Raw genomic sequence first — 23,632 nt, forward strand, 5'->3', positions numbered from 1 at the left:
CCTAGGAAGGATGATGTTTTAGAAGAAACTGTTATGATAGCTGAGTGTACAGGGTGGTTTGAACTTGCCTTAGAGGTGATACATTAGGCTTCTTCATGCCTGTAGCTTTATGATTACAGGATGATCTCCTTGTGTCTGGATGAACAGAAACACAGAGCAGTGGCTTGTGCCCTCATGGGGTGGGCTGCAGCCTCTGGATCAGATTCCTGCAGGAATCCTGTAGAATTACAGAGCTGACTTCTAGCAGAAATGCCTTTAGGCCCCTAGACAAGCACAACCGGCAAAAGTGTTCATCTGAAATTTGTCTGCTGCTCCTGTACTGCCACCAGACCATGAATGTGTTTAGACATACTCAGGAATCCTTGTTGAACTGAAAATTGGAATTTGCCTTGGTTTGACACTGAGATTTCTGTTCAGCTGTTTGCATGTGCATGAGTCAACTGGAGTGGAAATGCTGACAGCCACCACTGGTTTTTCATATTGACTGGAAACACATATACTGGGTTCATCTTTTTTAATAGAAAGACTTTTAAACCAGAGTGGATGATTTAGTATCCTGTCTAGTCTTTGTAACCTTGATGTGATTTACTTTGCTTTCAAGTTTCTTAAAGAATTACATGTGTTTTTTATGCCTACAGAGCATTCTACTTGATTAAATACCATGGTAGAATAAAGTCTAATTAGACTAAGCAAAGTAACAGCTCCCTGAGAGTCCTGTTGATGGTGTAGTTGGGTACATTTAAACTTGATACCTATCAGCATGATATTTTTTAATGCAAATATTCAAACTAACTGTTTAAAAACTTAGCATTTGTAGAGTGTTGTGAGGTCCTTGAACTCAAAACTTAATTCTGTTGTTGATGGTAATATGCTGGTTTTGTAGTTTCAGTGTGGATTACAGGTAGACTTTCAGCCCTGTTTTTCATTTAAAACTCTGACTTGACGTTGAACCATCAGGGTAACTGTAAACCAAGCACGTAACCTCTGCCTTGCTTTTTCTTTTTCACAACTCTATTGAGCCTTGACCTGCTCACACTTGTTTCCTTACTCATTGCATATCAGCAGATCCTCTGTAGGTTTAAATATTTGAATATTAGGTGATTTTGATAGAAAAACAAGTTTTAAGCTGAAGAGTTCTTTATCCAGTAGCTGATGTCTGCTTAGGAAGTGTGGCAGGAATTAATAGGGAATGGATTGAAATAAAGCAGTGGATAATGACTTGCTGAAATTAAGATTGCTGGTAGAGAGGAAGGGCTTGTCCTTGGGAACCCTCCAAGCAGGAGAGATGGGAGAGAGGTCAAGTGGGTGAGGATGTGAGAGGTAAGGTTAGGGCGTATGAATTGTCATCTCTATTTTAAGCTCCGCTAAAATGAAGTTATTCAGAGATGATTAAAAGTGTCTTTTATCTGCTTCTATTATTTTGGGTTTATTTTATTTAAATTTTTTTTGTCATCTGTGGGAAATGACAATCAAAACCACTTCTTCTGTAGGACTGGGAATGCTTGGGTCTTGAACATAATAGTGTTGGTTCACCAGGGGAGAAACTATTCAGTCTTTGTGGCATCACCATAGAAAAACACAGGTTTTGTCCAAAGTGATGTGCCATGGAAGGGGATATGAGCTATGTGCCTAAAAATGTTCTGCACATGTTTTGTGGTTAATTGTAGATATGTGTTATGATGCAGCTGGGTAACACTGGTCGTCTGATTTGTATCCCAGTGAGCCCTAAAAACAGAACATGACTCAAAAAACATTAGTAAAAACTTAGGTTTTTTACTGATATTTTTATTTATATTTTACTGATATTTTTATTTATTTACTTATTTATTTTAATAAAGAAAAGAAATAATAATTAAAAATAAAATAATACATAATGAATAAAATAAATCATATCAAAAAATGAGTCTTCCAAAACAAATGTAAGCTTTTAAGATTAAGAATTTTCTTTATGTTACCTTAGACCTTTAAGGCACATATTGACCATGTGGTTCAAATCAGTCCAGTGTGCAGTTTGGATCAGTCTGATCCAGAGTTCTCCACCTTCTGAATTCACAGTAGGGCTTGTTTAATTTCAGCATCTTTGGCGCAATTCTCTTAGATCCTAAAGTCGCCTTTATGCATGCCTGCTGGCTGATTGTTCCCTTAATCGCTCCTAGTTGTTGTTGCTTTTCCCCAGTACAGGCTCCTACCTTTGCTGACATGTCTTGAAGGCAGTGGGAATACCAGATACAGAAACAGCTCCAAATGGGGTAAACCTGTTACAAGTTACTAAACATGGTGGAGTTTTTCTTGCATCAGGTTAATCTTCTCTAAATCAGGATCTTCTTTACAAATCACTATTAAAACTGCTATTGCTGCATTGCCTGTCTCTTTATATGCAGAAATAGATCATCTTCTGTAAACTCAGGGTGTGTTAGCACTGTATTTTAAGAAGTCTACATGCTATTGAAATGTCATATTCCCTAGCTGTATGTAAATGACAACATATTTTGACATGTTGACTCTCACTGAGCTGAAGCTGTTTTGTTCATAATTCCTGACTGTTCGCATGACAGATGCATGGTTTCCTAGAGTGTCTAGGTACTACTCTGAGGAGGACCAGAGCTCAACTTCTGAGCTTTGTCCTGGACTGAGAACAAATTTCCAACACTTCATAACTTCTCTCAGATAATCTTTTCTGTTGATTATAGAAAGGGTTCCTGTAGCTTGTGGTTTTTGATTCTTTCCACTAAACATATGACACTCGTTCAAATTTTTTAATCTCAGAATAAGTATCTGTGTTTTGCTTTAAAGGAGCTTAGTGGTTTTTTCCCCCAAATATATCAGCAAGAGTGGAAAGAAGGAAGATGCACTTTGGAGTAGAATAGGTAGGCGGATGCCATTTTGAATTTTACTATGCATTTTGTGATTATAAAAACACTAAAATAGTGTTTTTCAAAAGTGTTTAGTATAACTAAATCCTTACACAGCAGACTCAGGTTTTTGCAGCGTGCCTTAAGGAGGGATTAATCTTACAGTCAATGCTTTTCTGTGGAGTGGGCAAGAAGAATTTCACAGAGGGAGGCAGCAGTTCAAGTTGGATTCAGTTATGCTCACTGAAGCACTGTATAAAATATTTGGGTTCCTTGAGTTTATTGCTTGTGATCAGGCTTAATGGGCAAGCAAGATAGAACACAAAGAGAGAGGCATAAAACCTAGTAATATTTTTCTCTTGAGTCATAAATGTGTATATGCAGAGACATCCCCTGGCAATTTTCAAGACTTTAATTTAAGTGATTATGTTGTGAAAGCTGACCTGAGGATGTATGTGGTTTAAAGCCTTTCAAGATTAATTAGTGTAACTTAGAGGATAGAAATCTGAATATTGGCAAAGAAGCAGGATCAATGTGATAAGCAGAAAAGCCTGATTTTCCCTTTTAAAAGAATCTGTGTGTGGGAGATGTCAGTGAGCACCATAAACCAGTTTTTACCCTCTTTCTATACTGTATGGATCAAAGAGCTCTGTGTCTAATAATAGAATGCATGGTTCCTGCTACCAGTGACTTCATGAAATGCTGCTTTCTAGGGAAACATGGTTTGTGTTCCTAACGGTGTTTTTATTATAAAAAAATCGGTTCGTTTTAGACTATTAATTGTAAAGTTATTCTTTAAATCTAACCCTTGCTCTGTTTGGGTAGTGTAATTGGAGATAGTGAAATGAATTCCTCTTGCTTTGTATTTTGCACTTAGAATAAGGTATTGCAGAATTTTTGTAGCATTTGGGAAAGTTTCATTTTCTTGCATGGGGAACTAGTTCAATTTATAGATCTATTAAGCAAGGTTAGCTAGATATCTAGTATTCACAGAGACTTTAATGTTCCTCGGCTTAAAGAGACCTAGCAAGTTTGAAAGACGCAGAAAACCTGAAGCTGACAGTGTGATCTGCTGTGATTGTGACTTGTTAACCTCTACCTTTTAATGACACTGTATAATTCTTAAAATTACATATGTACTCTACTGTGGAGCTGATGGATGATAAAATTCACTTTGCCTAGTCACCTCTCCAGAATGTATGTTGTTTCTAGTAGATATTGATCTCCTCTATTTGTTATCTTATATTTGAGAGAGACCTTAGTTTCTGCTGTAGAGTGGGGCTTATGTGGATACTTCATTCAGCATTTTGATTAGGAGCTGCAGGACATGGTTAATGAAAAGGCAAAAACTTGATTCATGCTGTAGTTCCCATAAAAATAAATTTTAGTTTGTACTAAGATTGCTGAATTGACCATGATGACCTCATAATCTCTGGTGCCGAGGAGAAGTCAAAAGACAATCCTTAGAAGTGCAGTGTACAGCTGTTAAAGCTGTTTGAGAACTGCTTCACTTAAGCAGAGATTCTTTAAGCAGACATATAAAACTATATTATTTAATGCAGAAACTGTCAAAGAGTTTCAATATTTAAGGGACTAATGTTTTAGTTCTCTTGTGTCACACAGCAGTGCCATGCTATGTTCTTACAAACTATTTGATACATTTGGGTATATCAAATTTACATTTAAAATGGTGAGCAATATTTATTACATAGGAAAAATAAAGATCAGTAATAAAATGTTTGCAAGGGCTATAGTGACCTATGGTGCTGTGACTCAAGCCTTTGGTGCATGTGTGAAGTTTGTTGAAAGGAATCACTTCTATTCTGAATGTTGTTCTGGTAAGTGAGCCTGCAGATTTCTTCTCTGTGTAAAGGGCTTTGTGCTCTGTCAATCACAGGATAACGATCAAAAGAGAACAACTTTTTAAAATATTCTTTCTGTTTGGAAATGAGCTAACCGAGTGTGACTGAGTGAATGCAGAGGGATAACATGGGATCTGGAATTGTGCTGTGTGCTTCTGAAATTACACTTTGATTGGTGAGAGGGATGTTGCAGCCTTGGGATAATCATAAAGTGTCTTTTAAAAACCTCAAGTACTTTAAAAAATGGAATTCCGTAGCTGAGTTTTGGCATCAGTTGTTAAATGCTGATTGACTGGAGTTGCAGGGGGTTCCTAAATACATCCTCTGGAGGGGTTTCTGGGAGAAGTCAGCAAAGGAAGCTTTTTAAATTTTTATTTTCTCAGAAAAGGAATCTGGGCTTTTTGAAGTTTACATAACCATCTGAATAATTTCACCTTAAATACTTCCCCCCTTTTTCTTCCCATCAGATTTCCTTTGTATGCAAAAGGAGGGGAGAAGCTTCAATTTGAATATGGAGTTTATCTTCTCAACAAAAATATAGCACAGGTTAGTACACTTGAGATGACTTTTATTATTTATATGTATTCTCTGCTTGGTGTCAGTATGACGTGAATGTGCATGTGTTGTCCTGTTATGCTGCTCTCTGTGGTGAAAACCTGTGAACTAAGAAAAATATCCTTGAAAACATAATTTTCACTTATCTTCAGCTTTGTGTTTGAGATTTTCTTCTGTGGTGCTTAGAGATGGACTTACCAGATAATCATGAATCTTTTCCTTTTCAAATGGTACATTCTATGAGTCTATAGACTTCACACTGTTTTGAAAAGTGTAGATATTCTCATATTTTTTTATTCTGTTGTACTTGAAGATCTATTAATGTAATTCTTGCTCATGTGTCTTTAATTTTGCTGTATTATTACTTCAACTAGTATTCTGCCCTTATAAGAAAACACAATACATGTAAAATATGAAGTATTGCAAATGTGTGACTTCTATTTAAAAAGTTGTCTAATCAACCTTACTTCCTTGTTTTTAATATATTTTAAAAAACATTATTTACTCTGAAAAATGCAAGAGACTTTGAATAATTGTATTTGAGATGGCAGCTAACACATTTGGTATGGAATTTAGAGAATGTTCAGAAAGCTGGTCTTAAAGAGGCCTGGCTGTTTCAGTTGGTATGTAGTCCTAGGACGGGGTCAGCTGCTTTTATGCTCTCCCTGGTGATGTTGTGTGAAGAAAAACCTGTGATAGAAGTACTGCTTAGTTCCAGTGCTTGACTGTCTTGGTCGCTAAAGACAGCTAATTTCTGACATTGAGTCCAAACCTGTCTTGCCTTTGTTTATATATTATAATAATCTGATCCATTTAAGTCTCTTCCATTTTGCAGACTTTTATGCATTGAAAAAACACTTTTCAACACTCTCATGTCTCAGATTCTCCATCTGAATCCACATTTGTCTTGAAATGCAATGCCCAAAGCTGGATACAGTGAGCAACTGTTGCTTTCAAAACATTGAGTAGGATGGAAGAAATGCTTCCCAAATCTTGTCCTTTTATTTCCAGTTCATTGGGTTCTAATAGGTTTGTACTCTTAAAAACCTTGCAGAGTAAATCTTAGATTCTGTGCAACCAACAGCCCCAGGTGTCTTCTGCACAGCAACACAGCAGTCCATTCTGAATTTGTGCAGGTTGTTACGTTTGTTGCAGTTCCGGAGACAGGCACACTCACAGAGTTCAAGTGACAACAGCCAACGTTTATTGATGGACAGCCCCTTTTATAGGGGGCTCAAATTTCCCATGCTTGAACACCTGAGTGTTCTCAACACCACCCAGCTCACTGGCCAGCTAGCTGTCTGCATTCAGGATTGAATGGGATTGGCTGGGCTCCCCTGTTTGAGTTCAAATCCAACAATGTCTTCCTGGGCGCTTGCTTACTTCTACTCCTTAACAAACTAGGTTGGTCAAGTTGGGGTCTGTTATGGCCAAATTTACCTGTGCAGTTTCAGACCAGCTGCAGCTGTCACAGCAGGTGATTTGTTTTATTCACATTTTTTATGCTGTACCTTGAATGTATTCTTAAAGAAGAACTTTCTTGTTCTTAATCATGTTTATGCTTTGGTGGCAGAAAAAAAAAAAAGCTGAGAACTCAGTCTCAGCTTTATGCTGGCTGCATCTGAGCCTATGCCCTATCCAGATTACCTAATTAAAATATTGGATAGAACTGGGGTTCTGTTATTCCAGGTGGAGTCCCATTTTGCCAGCACTTCAGTTGTAGTCATGAACCATTCTTTATTACACCCAAAGAGTACTTTTTCTGTATTCACTTGTACTTCATCAATATCCATTTCCCCAGCATGCTTGTTGAGCATATTATAGCAGAAAATGCCAAGAGATTTAAATTCCAAGAGAAATATGACATTTCTGTTTCTAACCTGTTTGAAATTACATTAGTCTTACAGTTTTATTCTTGAAAAATCTGACCTTTTTATGTATAGTGTCTACTAGTCTTGTTTGTTTTTCCAGTTTCCTCTTCCATCATTTTTTGCCATTCCTTATCCCAAATTGAACTAAAGCTTCTGAGTCTTTCTGTGTTGTTTGTTTTTTAAGCTTGGATTGCATTTACCATTTTCCAGACTTGCCCATGCTTAGTGTATTTTGGACAATAACCTCAGAAATTTTTTAAAGGCTAAAATGTCTTAAGACAAAGTTAATCGAGTCCTACTAATCTTGCAAATTGGCTTAGCCAGGCTGTTAATGTATCTTAGACTACACCTCCTTGTTGGTGGTGTTGGTAATGGCAGCCAGCTGTTCACACTTGACCTCCAGAGGGAAGATTAGTGAGAAAAAGGGATTAGCCTTTCCCTCAAATGCTTTGAGAGATCTCTCTCTTCATTACTATCAAAACAATGCTTTCCTTAATCTCTGCTTACTAGTTCATTCTGTAACTTGTGAGTGTGATGCTTCTTGCTTCGCCTTTCAGCCCTTCTTTGTCTTTACCTTACTCTGGAATTTGCCATTCAGTTATGTGATGCAAGCAAGAAGCTCTGTCATTTTTTCATCAAAATGATGAATTCTTCATTGAGGCCAGGGTGGTTGTCTTTCCTGTTTGTGTAGTTTGGGTTACTTGACACTTGTGCCTATAGTATTTTTTTATAGAAACTGTCACCATTTCACTTGTTTTCCTGTTTATCTCCTTGACTTTCACCTCTAAGTTGTTACCACTCTTGGACCTACTGAAACCTCATTCTGATTTTCTTGTCCTGTTTCTGAAGGACTCTGAGTGGTTGAACACATGATCACTCACCCATGTTGCCTTCCAATTCCTTGCAGTTGGTTTCTGAAATCACTGGCATATATTTGAACTTATAAAAGTAAATGCAGGCTTTAAGTATGTATTGGTATAAAAAGAGTTTCCAGTTCTACTTAAGGTCATTGGTGCTGGTGCAAGCTAGTCAGTGGCCAAACTTCAAAGTGGTTAGTAGAACACTAGTGGTTCACATGTTAGTGCTTGAGATTGTATGCTGTTGGTTATAAAAACATAATAAAAGTAAATTGGAATTTTTGGGGGTATTTCTGCTTATTTAATCAGGAAGGTGTTATGATGTCCACATAAACTGTTGTAGACACCTTTGTTTTGATGTCCTTGGTCATATATTGCTGCTTTATATAGTTCTGCCAAGGGGAAATTCCACTGTGAAAGGAGAGCAGGTAGGTAATGTGCAGAAATGCATCATAAAACCTCTGTGCTCTGGGGCTGACTTGACCTAAAAACCCAAGATTGTCTGAGTTCTTGTATGTTTCTTGGGATGCTGAAACTGTTGAATTTACATAGCTTTTAGCAGACCTTATGGCTGCTTTCAGAGAAGTGTCCAGGTATGCTTAGCTCTTGTGAACGTGTGAAAAATTAAGTTTGGACAGAGAATGAGCAGCTGCCTCTCTTATCTCCAGACCATCACCCAAAGGTGTTTACCTTGATTCAGAGAACCAGTCCTCTTTGTCAGGAATAAATGTAAATCAGCTGCTTATTTCCCTCTATGCTCTGGGAAGAATAGTGGTGACTTCACTGGAGCATGAAAAAAGGAGGCTGGGTCTCTGTCACCTCACTTGAATCGTTCATGCAAGTTTTGAACAGTGTGACAAACAAAGAGCCCAGAAAAATTCAATCAACTTAAAGAGATATTTTGAAATTATTTGTATAAGCTTCCCTGATTTCACAGACTTTTTTTTTCCTTTTACAATTACCTAGAATTCTGGCAGCAAGGAGAAATGTGAGTGTGGCAGAAGTGAGATGGGATTGATATAAAATTACTGACATAAAAACTCTTCTAGAGATAAAGGGGTACTGTTTTGTAAAACAGCAGGATAATAACGCTGGAAACCACATCTTGCACTCAGGAGAATTCAGCTGGAATTAGAAGCAGCCTAGTGCTGGCTTGGTAGAGTTTTTTTTGGAGAAACTTGCTTTGCTGTTACATTCCAAAGTTGAAACAATGTGTGTTAATTCTGAGAGTTCATAATAACTTCCATCTGTATGTGAGCACGAATTGTTTCAATACACATATTTTCTGTTTGTAAAATTGCATCCCTCACTAAGTTCACAGAGGAGCTTTTTGAGTTGGATAACATTATCTAAGGTTGTAAATTTCCATTTAAGATTTTAACTGTCTGACACTCACTAGCATAGAAATGCAGGGTTTTTTTCAAAGATAAATTAGTCACTTATGTCTAATAATACCTACCAAAAAATTCACTATCATTGTCAAAGGTGAAGTGCAATAGAGTTGCTAAAAATGGGAGTGAATTGCGCAGCTCTCCAAAGCATTAGACACTGGAAGACCATTCAGCAAGTACTAGCCCCATAAACTCTGTAGTTCCTAAGTTAGGGATGTGTATGGAGTATCTGAGGAAGCTGAGGCTTTAGTAGGAGAAAGAAGTGAACTTTCATCCTGATATTCACAGTGGAGTAATTGAGATTACACCATGAAAACCTCTTGTTATGGTGGATGAATATTAGGAAATCCCTGAAGTTTGGTGAAGTTTTTTGTGGGTGATAAGTGGACACAGAACAGGGTCAAAATGGCATCTCTCATTGTTCTCTTTGTTCTGAATATACAATGTGGGTGGCACCCAGTTCTGCTGGGGCAGAGACATGGACCTTGTGAAACTGAGCTCTCAAAAGTACTTGAGCAGTGGACTTCCTGCTCTAGTTTTTTTCATCTCAATAATTTTATAATTTTTTTAAACTTTGAAGTGGGGGTTATTGAAAGTCTAGTGGCTTTGAGTTTTGAGTCTCAGGTCTATAAAAAGAAAGCATCTTTATTGAAGCTTTACTGGCTGCTTTGCTGTCTCTTTCCTTTGTTCCCAGAGCCTTAATGGCTTTGGCCTGACTTCAGTGTAGGTTCTTCATTACATATGGTGAGTTGATCTTAATTTAGTGACCATCCTCCCTGAGGTGAGTGAGTCCCTAGTGAGCACACACAGTGTTACTGTGGGGGAATAACTTGCCCAAAATTGTATACCCAGAAAGTTGAGGGTGGTGAGGCCCTGGCACAGGTTTCTCGGAGATGCTGTGGCTGCCCAATTCCTGGAGGTGTCCCAGGCCAGGTTGGATGGGGCTTGGAGCAGCCTGGTCTAGTGGAAGGTGTCCCTGCCCATGGTAGGGGCTTGGAATGAGATGAGCTTGAAGGTCCCTTCCAACCCAAACAATTCTGTGATTCTGTATTAAATGATTTCTGTACAGTATTGGTCATTATGTCTAATGCATGCATTTATGATGTGTAGCCATTGAGGAGAGCATGTCCATCTTGTTTATCAAAGTTCCAATTTCTTTAGGTATTCAAGAAGTTGTCTCTTGCATGATACTTGACAGGCATTATTGCTTGTCCAGTTCCCAGATTGCTTGTAAAGGACATAATTTCAATAGAGCTCTAAAGCTGGTTTCTTTAGGTATCAGTGAGAAGGGAGTTTACTGCAGCTATTTTCTTACATGGGGCAGTGAAGTTATTTACACTCTTAAGTGTCAAATGATTTGCTATTTCAGTCAGCCACTGAAGGACATGAAATTAATTTGCCTCTTAATCTTCTGGATTTCTTATTATAAGTCTTATCTCAGCTTTACCACAAAACTAGAAGGCATCAGTATGGCTGTTGTGAGACCTCTTTTATTCCTTGCTGTGACCTTGGTCACTATCTCCTTCTGGCTTTATTTGACATGGCCTCAGGAGTGGTGGTGTTCTGTCCTTGTCTAAATTAATGGCTCTTGAAAAGTAGACTTGTAAAACCAGATGTCAAATAATTTGGACCATTTTACAACTCTGTTTTCCTACAGCCAGCCCAAGGACTGAAAGTGTCTAGTCTTACCTCAGTTCATAGAATCGTACAACAGTTTGAGTTGGAAAGGAACTTGAAGACCATCTTGTTCATGGGCAGGGACACCTTCCCTAGACCAACATGCTCCTTACACCAACCCTTGACCAGGTTGCTCCAAGCCCTGTCCAGCCTGGCCTTGAACACTTCCAGGCATGGGGCAGCCACAGCTTCTCTGGGCAACCTGTGCCAGGGCCTCACCACCTTCTGAGTAAAGAATTTATTTCTAGTATCTAATCTAAATTTCCCCTCTTTTAGTTTAAATCTCTTCCCCTTTTCCTATCCCTGCCTATCCATGTAAAAAGTTCATAGTTGTGTTTGTTAGCAGTCTCTGCATATGCTGTCAGACAGAGCATCACCTTCCAGGCATCACTTCCAAGTTTAGTGAAACCTGTGGAATTTGTTACACTGTATGAAATAAGGGTATTTTTTCTTCTGTTCAGCCTGAATGCTGTGCTCAGGATTGTTTCACAGGGAAGGCTTCTTTTCTCATCCTCATTTGTTTTGTTAGACCAATATTGTGTTGTGTTAGACTGGTACTCCTATTCACATTGGCATCACTTGCTCAGCCCTGGCCAAAGAATAGTTCTGGTTTCATCTGACAGTCATTAGCAACACATGGACTTTGCTATTTGATATTAAAAAAAAATAAAAAATCACTCTCTTGTCAGCTCCCCCATGGTTCTTTTTCTCACCAGTAGAGTACAGATCCAGGTAAGTACCTAATGTCTGTCCCTCCTCTTGTGTGTCCATGGCCACCGTGTCCATATGGTGGCAGGTGGCATTCACCTGCTTTGTATAATGTGCTTGAGAAGCTGAACAGCCAGTGCTGCTTTCCTGGGAATGCTGCTTTGTGGGTGAGTTGCTTGTCTAATGCACAAAGTAACATTCACAGAACCATAGAAGAAAACTAAAATTCTTATTATATTGTAGGTGTAGTTAAAGTGCCATCTTCCTAATACCTGCATGGAATTAAATTTGAGTGCTTATGTACTAGTGCCATATGTAAGAGGCTGAACTGGAACTCAGCTGTTAAACATGAAATGAAGCAAGAGGTTCAGTTTCTGGTTCTGTTAGACTATCAAACATGAGAGAAAATCAGCTCTATAACAGAAACTAAAAGCTTTTCCATGGGAAGTTGAACAGCAGAAATGTTAGGCCTAGAAATTTGTTTTGGCAATAAACTCTAAGGAGCAGAAGTGTCTTTAAAGAATTCTGTGAGTAGTGGTGTATATGCAGTGGTTATGGCCCTTTGAGTGCAGGATACTGTGACTTGCACCCTACATCTTTTATGAGGCCCCTGAACTAAGATCATAAAACATACAGTTCAGAAAGAATGCGCTGTCTGAATCCAAGGCCTGTTCAGCTACATACGGAAAAGTGTTCTTGGAAGAGCATAGGTTGAAGCCAGAGTCTAGTCCTTGTCTTGTCAAGTGCTAGGCTTTCATTTCAATATTAAGAGGAAGGGACTGCACCTGAAACACCACAAAGTACCTTCTCCATCTGTGTAGAGCCAAAAGCTCTTAGGAGAGGTTTAATTCCTGAAACTTTCCTAGGTTAACAGTGAGCTGATACTTAGCCAGATCATTTAGAATTGGGGAATTTATATATGTTTTTTGCAAACTTTTTGGAAAGGCTTTCTTTTTTCCTTTCCTATCACCCATGCCAAGAAAAAATAAGTTGAAATGAGGCTGGATTAGCTGTAACTGAAGTCCTGGCTTTCATTCAGCTGAAAGCCTGCCTGTCCTTGTCTGTAGGCAAATACTAATATTAACTTGCTCTGTGAAGGAGCAGATCTTGGGTGTTCAACCCATACAGATCCCAGTGCCTGCAGCCTAAGCCCAGGCCGTGCTGGAGGCTCCTGCAGCTGTGGTGGGATGACCAGGGTGGTTGGGTGACTGGAGGAATGAAACACTTCTCATATATGGACAGGCTGGGAGAGCTTGGGTTGTTCAGACTGGAGAAGAGGCAGCTTTAGGAAGACCTCAGAGCCCCTTCCACTTCCTGAAGGGGCTACAAGAGCTGAAGAGGGACTTTGGAGAAGAGCCTGGAGTTATAGGACAAGAGAGAATGGCTTCCCACTGCCAGAAGTCATGGTTGGATGGGATATCAGGCAGAAATTCTTGGCTGTGAGAGTGATGAGGCCCTGGCACAGGTTGTCCACAGAAGCTGTGGCTGCCCCACTCCTGGAAACGTTTGAGGCCAGGCTGGACAGGTCTTGGAGCAGTCTGATCTAGTGGAAGGTATCTAGGCCCATGGGGGGAGGGAGGGGGGTGGTAGGACTGGATAAGCTTAAAAGTCCTTTCCAACCCAAACTGTTCTGGGTTTCTGTGAATGGGAGAGGTGGCATCGCCAGCTGTGCTTAGAGTCAGTCCTCCAAAATGATTTTGTGGGACCAGCCTTGCAGGCATTTTCTGTGTATTATATAGCTTTTGTACTGTGTAGTTGTCATCATCTCTGTGCATTAGCTCTTTGGACTAAAAAGTTTCCTAAAAAAATGAGTATGTTTTTAAAATAGAACCAAAATTGAGTAATCAAAAGGCAAATGGATTCCTGCTATAGTTAATCTGACATAAACACATGTTGTCTGCCAGGTTGAGCTGCTTTGTAGTGTATATAAGTTCCATGTTAGAAAATTGAATGAGATAGGTAGGTGGGAAATCTGTTATCAAGCCCTGGCACAATGTATCAGTGTAGGAAAAAGCTGCAGTGTATAGTTTTTCTTAACAAGTTGGGTGTATGCACTGGAGGCAAAGCTGGACATACAAATATAAAGTGTTCACATCTGTGGAATTCCAGGTTCTGCTTGGTAAGCCTGTTTCTTCCTTCAGAGCCTTCTCTCTTTCTGCCATGTGGCCCATTTCTTAATGGGAAAGAGAAATTATGGTAAAATGCACCTAATGTCTTAAAACTTCACTTGCTTTAATGCCTAAAAATTCTTCTTAGAGCTCTTATTTGCAAGCAAGTGACAATTTGTGACTTGTGGGGTTTAGATTTTTTTTTTCCCTCTGAGCTTCTGTTATTTTCCCATTTCTCCCCACATTCTGTGTTCTTCTGTTGTAGAGTTTAGTATGTATGTTTTGTCCTCCTTGGTCAGGGTTGGTCTTATACTTCTGTGCATCAGGGCACAAAACCCATTTTGAACACTTTTGGTATGTCAGCTACTTAATCATCCATAAATGCCTTTCAGGTTTTTTATACACTGGAGTTGAAGTTTAGAGCAAGTTGTTCTCCAACAAATGGAATAAAAGGCTCTGATATGTATGAGCTCATTCACTTTTTGGTCAGTCCAGAATGCTTGGAAATTCAGAACATTATAGTGTTTTATTTTTCAAGAGACTGGAAGTACTGAAGGGGTTATTGCATCTCTCTTTGCTGGCCTTGTGTGTAATTCATGGAGTTAATATTGTGTAATTAGGAAAAAACCAAGCTCTGCTTCAGTTTAGCACATATAGATTGATGTTTTCAGGAAGACCAGTGCTGAACTGTCCTCTCTGACCTCAGCTTTTAAGTTTGAAATATGATCCATCATATGGGAAACCATTTCCGGTGTTGGTGTGTCTTACTGCCAAGTGGAGTTCACTGAATGCTGGTGTTATCCTGATAGGAAGCAAGTCTTTCATAGGTTAAACTGTTCATTCTGTACTCCTCAAATGAGAGGGCTTTCCATTTGATTCACAATCTAATCTTTTTTTAGAAGTCAGGCTCTTATTGTTCAATGACAGTAACGTAATAGATACCTGGAAAGCAGTTCAGCTGAAATGCAAGATGTGGCTGGGAGCAGACAATCCCCAAATCCTTCTTCCATTTAAGCTCTGCGTCATGGGCTGAAACACCTGCTCTTTGAGTAAAGCTTTCTTGAAGCAAAAACCTTTTTACCTGAAAGAGCTGGGATCACAAACCTGGGTGAATGAATGGCCAGAAGCTCAATTTCACCTGTTTTAAAACAAGGGCTTTCCCAATACAACATGAAAGAGCAAATAGCTGAAAGATTTTACAACAACTAATGGAGTTCATTTTGCCCACTGAAATAATTCTGTGGGTTCCTTTCCTGTAACATCTTAAGGTAGAGGGTAGAGCTGGACTGATGTCATATGTGCAAATTACCTGGTTTTGGAGTGGATTTATTAAAATGTGAAAGTAATAGAGAAGTGGAGGAGGAGTGTGTAGCACTATAACCCTAACCACACATTTTTCTCTGATTTCCATCCAGGACAGGGTGGGAGAGTTCTCTGTACATACCTGGGTATTCCCTGAGAATATTGCCCTTCTGGTAGTCATAGGTTCATATATAGGTAAAGAGCACACTTCAGGTATGCAGATTACATTTGGGGAGCTAAACACACACAGAAAATTTAATGTTTAAGATGGAGGCGTAGAATGTTACTTATCTTTCCCCTTTTGACTTTTGCATGTCTGACCTCTTGTTCTGTGCCTGATGTAATGATTTTTAATACAAAAGCTCAGGATGAATGAAGTCATAGGAAATAAGTATACCCATTTCCTATAAACAGTGAACATCAGTTTCCAGTGAACATCAATTAGTGATACTGAAGCCTTTTGAGAAGCTCTGACCTGAATCTGTAAAGGTTGTGTGCTCTATAGTTTTGTGTCATCAAGCTATAAATGCAGCAAGACTGCAGTAAACATGGTTTTAGTTATTTGAGTGCTTCACTGGGGAGTGGGGGAAGCTTTTTGGAGGCTAGTAACTGCTCTGTCTTCTAAATTGCCTTTTTTAATGTTCTTTTATGAAACAGTCTTGGCATATGAGGTGTACCTCTATGGGCATGGGGGCCCATATATGTTGGTTTTTGTAACAAGCCCACTAACTGCTAAGTTTTACAGGAATACTTTACTTACAGGAGTAACTATTTCTCCCAGCCTGTCTTTGACAATAGTTCCCCTTACTGGGCACCAGACTGAAACCATGAAGGTTAATGTTTGAGACCTCTCTGGAGGGAGAGTGAACCTCCCTTGTGTTTACTCTCAAGAAGAGTTTTATATATAGCAGTGAGAGAGTTCTTGAGGAAAGGCAGATTTTTGGCTTATCTAAATGTTCAGTTCTACAATGTGTTCTACATGTACTCAAACACATACTCCTATTTCCTTATTTTCTTGAGGTCTATCTCCAATAAATACTATTGCTGTGAAACCAAAATCCAGTGTTAAATATTGCTGAAGTTGTAAGAATAAGAAGAAAACTGCTTTGTAAATGTTTGGCAGAATAGAAAAATTTGCTGTGCATTTAGAATTGAGGCTGCTGCTGTATTTGAATAAAGATCAGACTTTGTGTTCTGGTGAATGCAAGAGGAAGAAGCAGCTTAATGTAATTCCAGGACAAATCAAGGAAGGTAAAAGGGAATTAGGTCTGTTATCAGATGAGAATATAGGTTCCCTGATCACTTCTGAACCATTCCTGTATGTAGATTTCATGCATGAATTTCACCTGCCTTTCAGATGGAAGTGAATTAAAATTCTCCAGGCTGAGAGGAGAGGAAAGGAGACAGGCTGTCCTTGGGGCAGGAAGAACCAGTGGTGAGAAAAAGTTTCCATCTCAATTTGATGCAGTTTGTGAGAGCTGAATCAGCCAGAGCTCTGTGAGGATGTTTTGCTCTAATGTAGAGATGAACATTTCTGAACTGTACTAGTGACTGTCTTGGTCCAGGGACTGTGTAGCATCTCCAGTGTTAGCTATCACTGTTACAGGTCAGAGTGAGAGAGTGAGTGGCCTTCAACATCACAAGGACATGGACCTGTTAGAGAGAGTCCTGTGGAGGCCACGGAGATGCTCCAAGGGCTGGAGCCCCTTTATTCTGGAGACAGCCAGGAGAGTTGGGGGTTCCGCTGGAGAAGAGAAGGCTCCAGGGAGACCTCAGAGCCCCTTCCACTTCCTGAAGGGGCTACAAGAGACCAGGAGAGGGACTGGAATGACAGGACAAGGGAGAATATCTTCCCACTGCCAGAGGGCAGGTTTAGATGGGATATCAGGCAGAAATTCTTGGCTGTGAGAGTGATGAGGCCCTGGCACAGGTTGTCCACAGAAGCTGTGGCTGCGCCACCCCTGGAAGTGTTCAAGGCCAGGTTGGAGCAATCTGATCTTGTGGAAAGTATCTAGGCCCATGGTGACAGGGTTAGGACTGGATGAGCTTAAAAGTCCTTTCCAACCCAAACCATTCTAGGATTTTGTGACAACTGGAAATTTTCTTATTGATATCAGCATCTGCCTTGTAAATGTGGAACAAATCAGGTTAGTTCAGACTAAGCATGCTTTAAAACTAACTGATTGTAAGTATTCTTCCAACAGTACAGCATAAAATGCACTTATCTCCTCTTATTGCTTTGGTTGCTGTTTGTGTGCTTTATTTGCTATTGCTATATCAAAATTCTGGTAGGAGTCTTTTAAGATGGTTTTAGTGAAGGCTTTAGGCACGCTGGGTTGGCTTGAGGAACTTGAAAGAGTATGCTCAATGGATTAATGAAGGACATGGATCTTCAAGGATATGGATGTAACTTGCTTTATTTTTAGTTTAATACTCTTGAATGAGTTGCAAAATAAACATCTGCTTTTCAGGTGTAACTCTGGGAGACGGACACAGACATATAAAGATAAGTCATATCTATTGAAATAGCTGTTATATTTGAGCACTTCCTCTTGCTTGGATGAGGGCTGTCACTACTGTAGCAGTCTTCTATTTGCTCCTTCTGGAAGCAAGATTGAGAACTTCAAGACTTGTTATAATCACAGTGGTTATTTTTCTTTTTTCAGCTCCTACTTCCCCAAGAATCTTAAAAAAGTTTTAAAAACCCTTTTGTTATGTTTACTTCCAAACTGTAATTGATGCTTACTGATAGTCTTTTGAAGTATGAAAAATGAAAATGATTTTTACATGCTTAGTTTGGAGGTACATTATCTAAAGAGCTATTGATACCACAACATGTTTCAGTAATGTTGTAGCTTAAGGGTTTTTCAGTAAACCCACATAGGCATTCAGAGCTAGAACAACTAGCCAGATTCAATAAAACAAAGGCAAGCAAAAAATTTTATAATTGCTCCCAAAAGATATAAACACACACAACTGTTTATATAGCAGCAGGCCTTATTTCACTGATCCCCCATAGTTGTTTATATAGCAACAGGCATTATAACAACACTTCCCGTTTTCTTTATTGCAGTGCTTAGTAATCTGAATCTCTGCCAGTGTTCTGTCCTACTCTGACAAAGTCACCCAGGATCTTGTAAAACAATTAACTATGTCATTTTATTAAAACTTCTAAAACTTAATATTTCTGTTTGACATTCTTAATATTTCAGTGTTTGACATTCTCTGAAAGCCTTGTGCAAATGCTTGGCTTGTGACCAGCTCTGCAAATTTGATTGAAACAATGGTTTTGCTTCTATTTTTCTTTGTAGGTTTTCACATTTGTGGAGCAGATGTTTTTTTTTTTTAAATTCTTGATGCTATCAAGAGAAACTCCTCATATAGCTGAAAATAATTCAAAATTGTTTTTGACTGCCTAAATATTGCAAGATCTTTGCATAGTGTAATAGTGGGTTGAGTCCACCTGTTGTGTAGGTACAGGTATTGCTACAACATCAAGAACCAGTTGCCTGCAGTGGGGACTAAGGGAAGTCCAAAGTACAGCAGATTTTGGCACAGACTTGAATATTATGCACAATATGTACTAAAGGGGCTGCTATTTTGAGCTTTAATAACATATTCTGGCTGTTAGCTTCCACATGGCTTAGAACAAGATGAATATGGCTGGGGAAACAATGTGAGAAATGATGAACAGATGAGGTTAGAATTGGAGTCATTCTGCACTCCTCCCCCAAAAAAAAGATAATTGAGCCCAGGTACTCTGTGGTTTCTGGCTGGAAGTAAATGTATATGCTTGTATACCATTAGTTATGAAATACTGCTGCAAGAATTAGGATAGGAAGTAGACAGTTGTTTTTTGCACATTAATGCAGGATATCATTGTTTTTCTTAAGAGCAGGCATAGAATGGCAAACCTCCTAAATTTGATCTTGGGTGCAACCTGCAATTACCCAGTAATAGAAAGACAACTAAATGGCTTCTTTTAAAGCCAACTTGATTGAAAAACTTCAGTAGTCCTAGTACTTCTTATAGACTTCATAGGAAAGTAACTGAGCTTTTGCAGATTTGTATTTTAGTTAGTTAACAAATGATGTATCTCTACTGGTAGATTTGATGAATGAACATTTTGCTGTGGAATTGTTACGTTTAGGAAGGCAGTAAGCTTTTCTGTTGTCTAACATGATTTTAGGTCATGATTTTTAAGTCTAACAGTCCAGTTGATTAAATGAATTCTTGGAAGCTGTTTGGTTGGCAGTGGAGTAGAGATGCTCAGATTGGAGCTGTTCACTGCTGGTTCACTCACTTACCTTCCAGTGTAAGTTCAGACCATTGCAAAGAAAGAAATACAGGTAGAAACTGGAGGAGCTGAATATTATTTTTTCTCATCTTAGAGTGTAAAATAATTATGCCTATTTTGTTACAATTTAACTTCAGTTTGTCATGCCTCACCTACAGCTAATGCTGTTGTTTTGTTGGTATTAGTTTTTAAAGGCAATTTAGTCTTTAAACACTTTCTTAGAAAGCTAATACAGGTTTTTTAAGAATAAATCTACCTTTTGCTCTGAGAACCACTGTTTTAAATGCAGCTTATTTTAACATTTTTGGTTTTCTGTGATGTTGGAATATATAAGTATAATAGAAAATACCCACTGGTATGATTAGCGGGTTTTCTGTAGAGAAGTTGGCCTTAAAGTAAATATATTATCGTATTTCTTGAGATTTCTCTGTACAGGTAATTATTTAAATTCTTCTGCCTTGAACTGTTCATAAAAGATGATGCATCTTGTCTCCTATATCTTGTTTCCGTGGAGTAATTGTCATTAGTAACAAACATGAGAGCAGCACTTCGGAAAACAAAGCTGTGCATAGGAGCTAAATATTGGTATAGAAATCAGAATTAATATTTTATCGCTGGAACATCATTAATGCTTTACTCAAAGTTCTGTGGAGAATACACAGAACTTTGAGTAAAGTTCTTCTATGTGAACACAAATCTTGGACACCTCTTCACTCAGTTAGAACAGGCACAGTTTCTTTGGATGGCTGGGTCTGTAATATCCCGAAGAAACAATCCGATCTTTAAAATCTTAAATAAAATGCTGCTTTTGAAAATTATTGCAGTGGAAACTTAGTGTGGAGATGGGCGACTTTTAATGGTGACAATTGAAATTTGAACAGTTTCTTAGAAGAATCAAGACTGCACATGGTTACCTCTGTCTGCTCTTGTTTTCCTGTCTTCTTAATTCTTATGAGCAAAGCAGCTTCTCCCTACATTTTTCTCTCTTTAAAATTGATTTTGATGTTAAGAAGTACTTGTGTGAATCCTACTGTAACAAGTCACAGGGACTCATAGAATGGTTTGGACTGGAGCAGACCTTAAAGATCATCCAATTCCATCCTCATGCCGTGAGCAGGGAAACCCCCTCTAGATCAGGTTGCTCCAAGCCCTATCCAACCTGGCCTTGGGGCCCCATCCTTCCAAACCTGAGGCAGCCACAGCTTCTCTGGGCACAGCCAAGAATTTCTTCCCAGTATTCCATCTAACCCTGTCCTCTGTTAGTTTGAAGTCATTCCCACTTTGTCCTGTCATTTCAGGCCCTTGGCCAGAGTCCCTCTCCAGCTCTTGGAGCCCCTTTAGGCACTGGAAGGGGCTCTGAGGTCTCCCTAATGCCTTCTCTACTCCAGGCTGAGCAGCCCCCTCCCAGCCTGCTTCCAGAGCAGAGGGGCTCCAGCAACCCTTGGTGTATCTCCATGGCCTCCTCTGGATTCAGTCCTTATGGCTGTTGTTCAGAGCCTTACTATTTATTGGATGAGGTGGATTAACTAGCCCTGCATGTGTGGTGTTGGGTGTTAAAAAAATTAAACTTAATGGAAGGTGTATAAGAAATGCTTTATGTATTGGGGGAAAAACCAGTCCTTACTAATATTTGTTATTTTACGTTGTCAGAGGTTAAGGAGAGGAGGAAGAGGAATTCTGATCTTTTAAGTAAAAGAAGTTGTTTTTCAGCTCCCTTCACCTCCTTGTTCGCATTTGTTTGTTGTTGTACCTGTAGTGGCCTGCATCATGCAGCAAAACAGAGATTTCTTTGTCAGGATTTGTGAGACTACTACAGAATTATGCGAAGCAACAGTTAACTGCTGCATTAATGGAGTGATAATTTTGAATCCAGACTAAAACCTGATTCATCAGCTGATTTTTGAATGTTTTTTTCTGTTTCTAAAAGGCAGATAAGTTTTTCAGTGATTTCTGGGTTTGTAAATACATTATCAGCAGCTTGTATTTATGCAGACATAAGGCAGTATTGCTTTGCTTTTAATCAATTACAAAGCCAAATAGTATGCAGTATAGAAAGTTGAATAACTTTTTCTAGGGGTTTCATGAAACTTGCATCCTAACTTTCCTTAATATGCATCTCTACTATTGGAAATATGAAAATGTCTTTTAGTAGAAGCAGTGGTTTTGCTCATGTTTGGATACTGGGGTCTCCCATGAATTCTTCTAATCTTGGCTGTTGAAGAGATCCCTTAATCCACCTTATATTTGTGCTCTGAAACCTTAAAATGTAAGAATGACTATAAAAAGGGGTATTCCATGAAATTTTCATTGTTGGAGGAGGAACAAATGTAAAGTTTTTGAGTTGGTGGGTTTTTTCTTCTTTACTTCTTTCGCTCCAGGCTAATTCTCCAGTTAACGAATTCCACTATAATCCCATCAGGAGAATGTGGTGATGGTTTTGTAATTTATATTGTATGGTTGTCTTAATCCAGGTTCTGTCATTGTAGGAGAAAATATGAACCCAAGCCCACCATGTGATTTGGCTTTGTCCATATGGAAATAATAAACTGTAATAAATGGCCAGCTGTTGTACAATACGGTACTGAGGGTGATTTTCTTCCAAAGTAATTATTCTTTCTGAAACTCAGACAAGCACAAAAATTATTCCCAATTTCAGGAGTCTTTTTCTCTGAAAAACTGATTGGGAGAAATCAAAAATTTTTGAAACTTAAGATACTTTCCTGCATCTTGCTGTCAGGAATTGTGGAAACAGGTGTGTGATTCTAAACAAATGAAATTTAACTTTGAGTGGGACTGTTCCATGTTTCAGCACGTAGCTCTATGAGCACTAAATTTGTGCAGTTACTGTGTGTGCCTGTGTTGGAGTCCAGCAGAGACTTCTAAAGCGTGTTAATGTATGCTGAGAACTGCTTATTAAATTGGTAGTGCATCATTCCAGCAGCCTTAGAGATACTGGAATGTAGGGTGTTGGGGTCTTTTTTCATGTTTTAACCACACAAGGGATACATTTCTCTGCAAAGTTTCCCTGAAATTTTGAGATTCAAACTTGAAAGACAAACTTTTTGCCTTCCATGTGCTGTTTTCTTCAGAGGTACTTTTTAATGTGGTGATTTGTTAAACACAGAGTTTATAATTCTCACCAGTGACAGTTATGTCACATGGACAGCGTAAGAACAACTTTAGGAGTCAATATTCCGGTTAAAGTATGTCAGTGTTTAAAGCTTTCACTAAGTAACATCTGATTTGGGTGCTGGATTTAATTATGATACTGATAACAGGTGTTTAAATGCTGATATAAACTGTGTAAGGAGCACAGATACTGATCAGCTGTGTGACAATATGTATTTTTACTCACTGATGTTAATATAATGATTCCATTACTGATTCCAGTATACACTGATACACTCAGACTGACAAGTACACACAAATAAATATTTGGAATTCATGAATACAGAACGCTGTGATGAAGTTTGGTGTCTTCCCATAATGACTGTGTTTTTATTAAGCTGTGAACCTGCTCTCCTGTTGCAGATAGTAAATGGAGAAAGTGTAAGGAGGTTTAAGAGTCAGGTTGACTGATTATTTTGTCCCTGTTCTTGGGTGAGTTTCCTAATACAAGTAGTAAATAGACTATTTTCTTACGGTGAATAAATATCTTGGAACTGCTGGATAATCATCTTAAACTTTCTAAAAATCTAGTGATTTAACTGACCATGATGATGTATTCTTTGGCATTTGGAAAGCTGTGCTAATTTTAGAATTTTTTTTTCTGGTTTTGTAGCTTAGATACCAGCATGGGCTGAGTACTCCAGATCTAAGGCAAACTCTTCCTAACCTGAAAAACTTCATGGAGCTTGGACTGATGGTTAGGTGGTAAGTATTTTTCATAATTTATAAGAAAGAGGTGGGTACTACAAAAAAAATTGAAGGTAAGGATTTGTCTCAGACAAGCAGCTCCTCTTCACAAGCTTAGAATGCTTGGTGAAATTAAGACCTTCCCAAAATACAGACTCTGTAACTGTCCACAAATTTCTACTGTTTTCTTACGCTCTTACAAGTTCTTCCGTATGATGGGCCCACAACCCTTTTCATAGGTTGATGTAGCAATGGAATCCTGTTTGAAAAAACAATGTCCTTCACGAGAGGGAGGTG

The 23,632-nt window shown here is 38.8% G+C and overlaps 1 protein-coding gene across 1 annotated transcript in view; it reads left to right on the forward strand.

Annotated features, from left to right (window-relative positions):
• Nucleotides 1-23,632, forward strand: part of UVRAG (UV radiation resistance associated) — an 87,194-nt gene that overhangs the window by 50,854 nt on the left and 12,708 nt on the right. The window contains exons 13-14 of the mRNA XM_031060976.1: nt 5,182-5,260; nt 23,262-23,353. Of these exons, the coding sequence (XP_030916836.1) occupies nt 5,182-5,260; nt 23,262-23,353 (171 nt within the window). The remainder of the gene's footprint in view (nt 1-5,181; nt 5,261-23,261; nt 23,354-23,632) is intronic.

This window comes from Geospiza fortis, unplaced genomic scaffold (genome assembly GCF_000277835.1).
Source record: "Geospiza fortis unplaced genomic scaffold, GeoFor_1.0 scaffold154, whole genome shotgun sequence".
NCBI lineage: Eukaryota > Metazoa > Chordata > Aves > Passeriformes > Thraupidae > Geospiza > Geospiza fortis.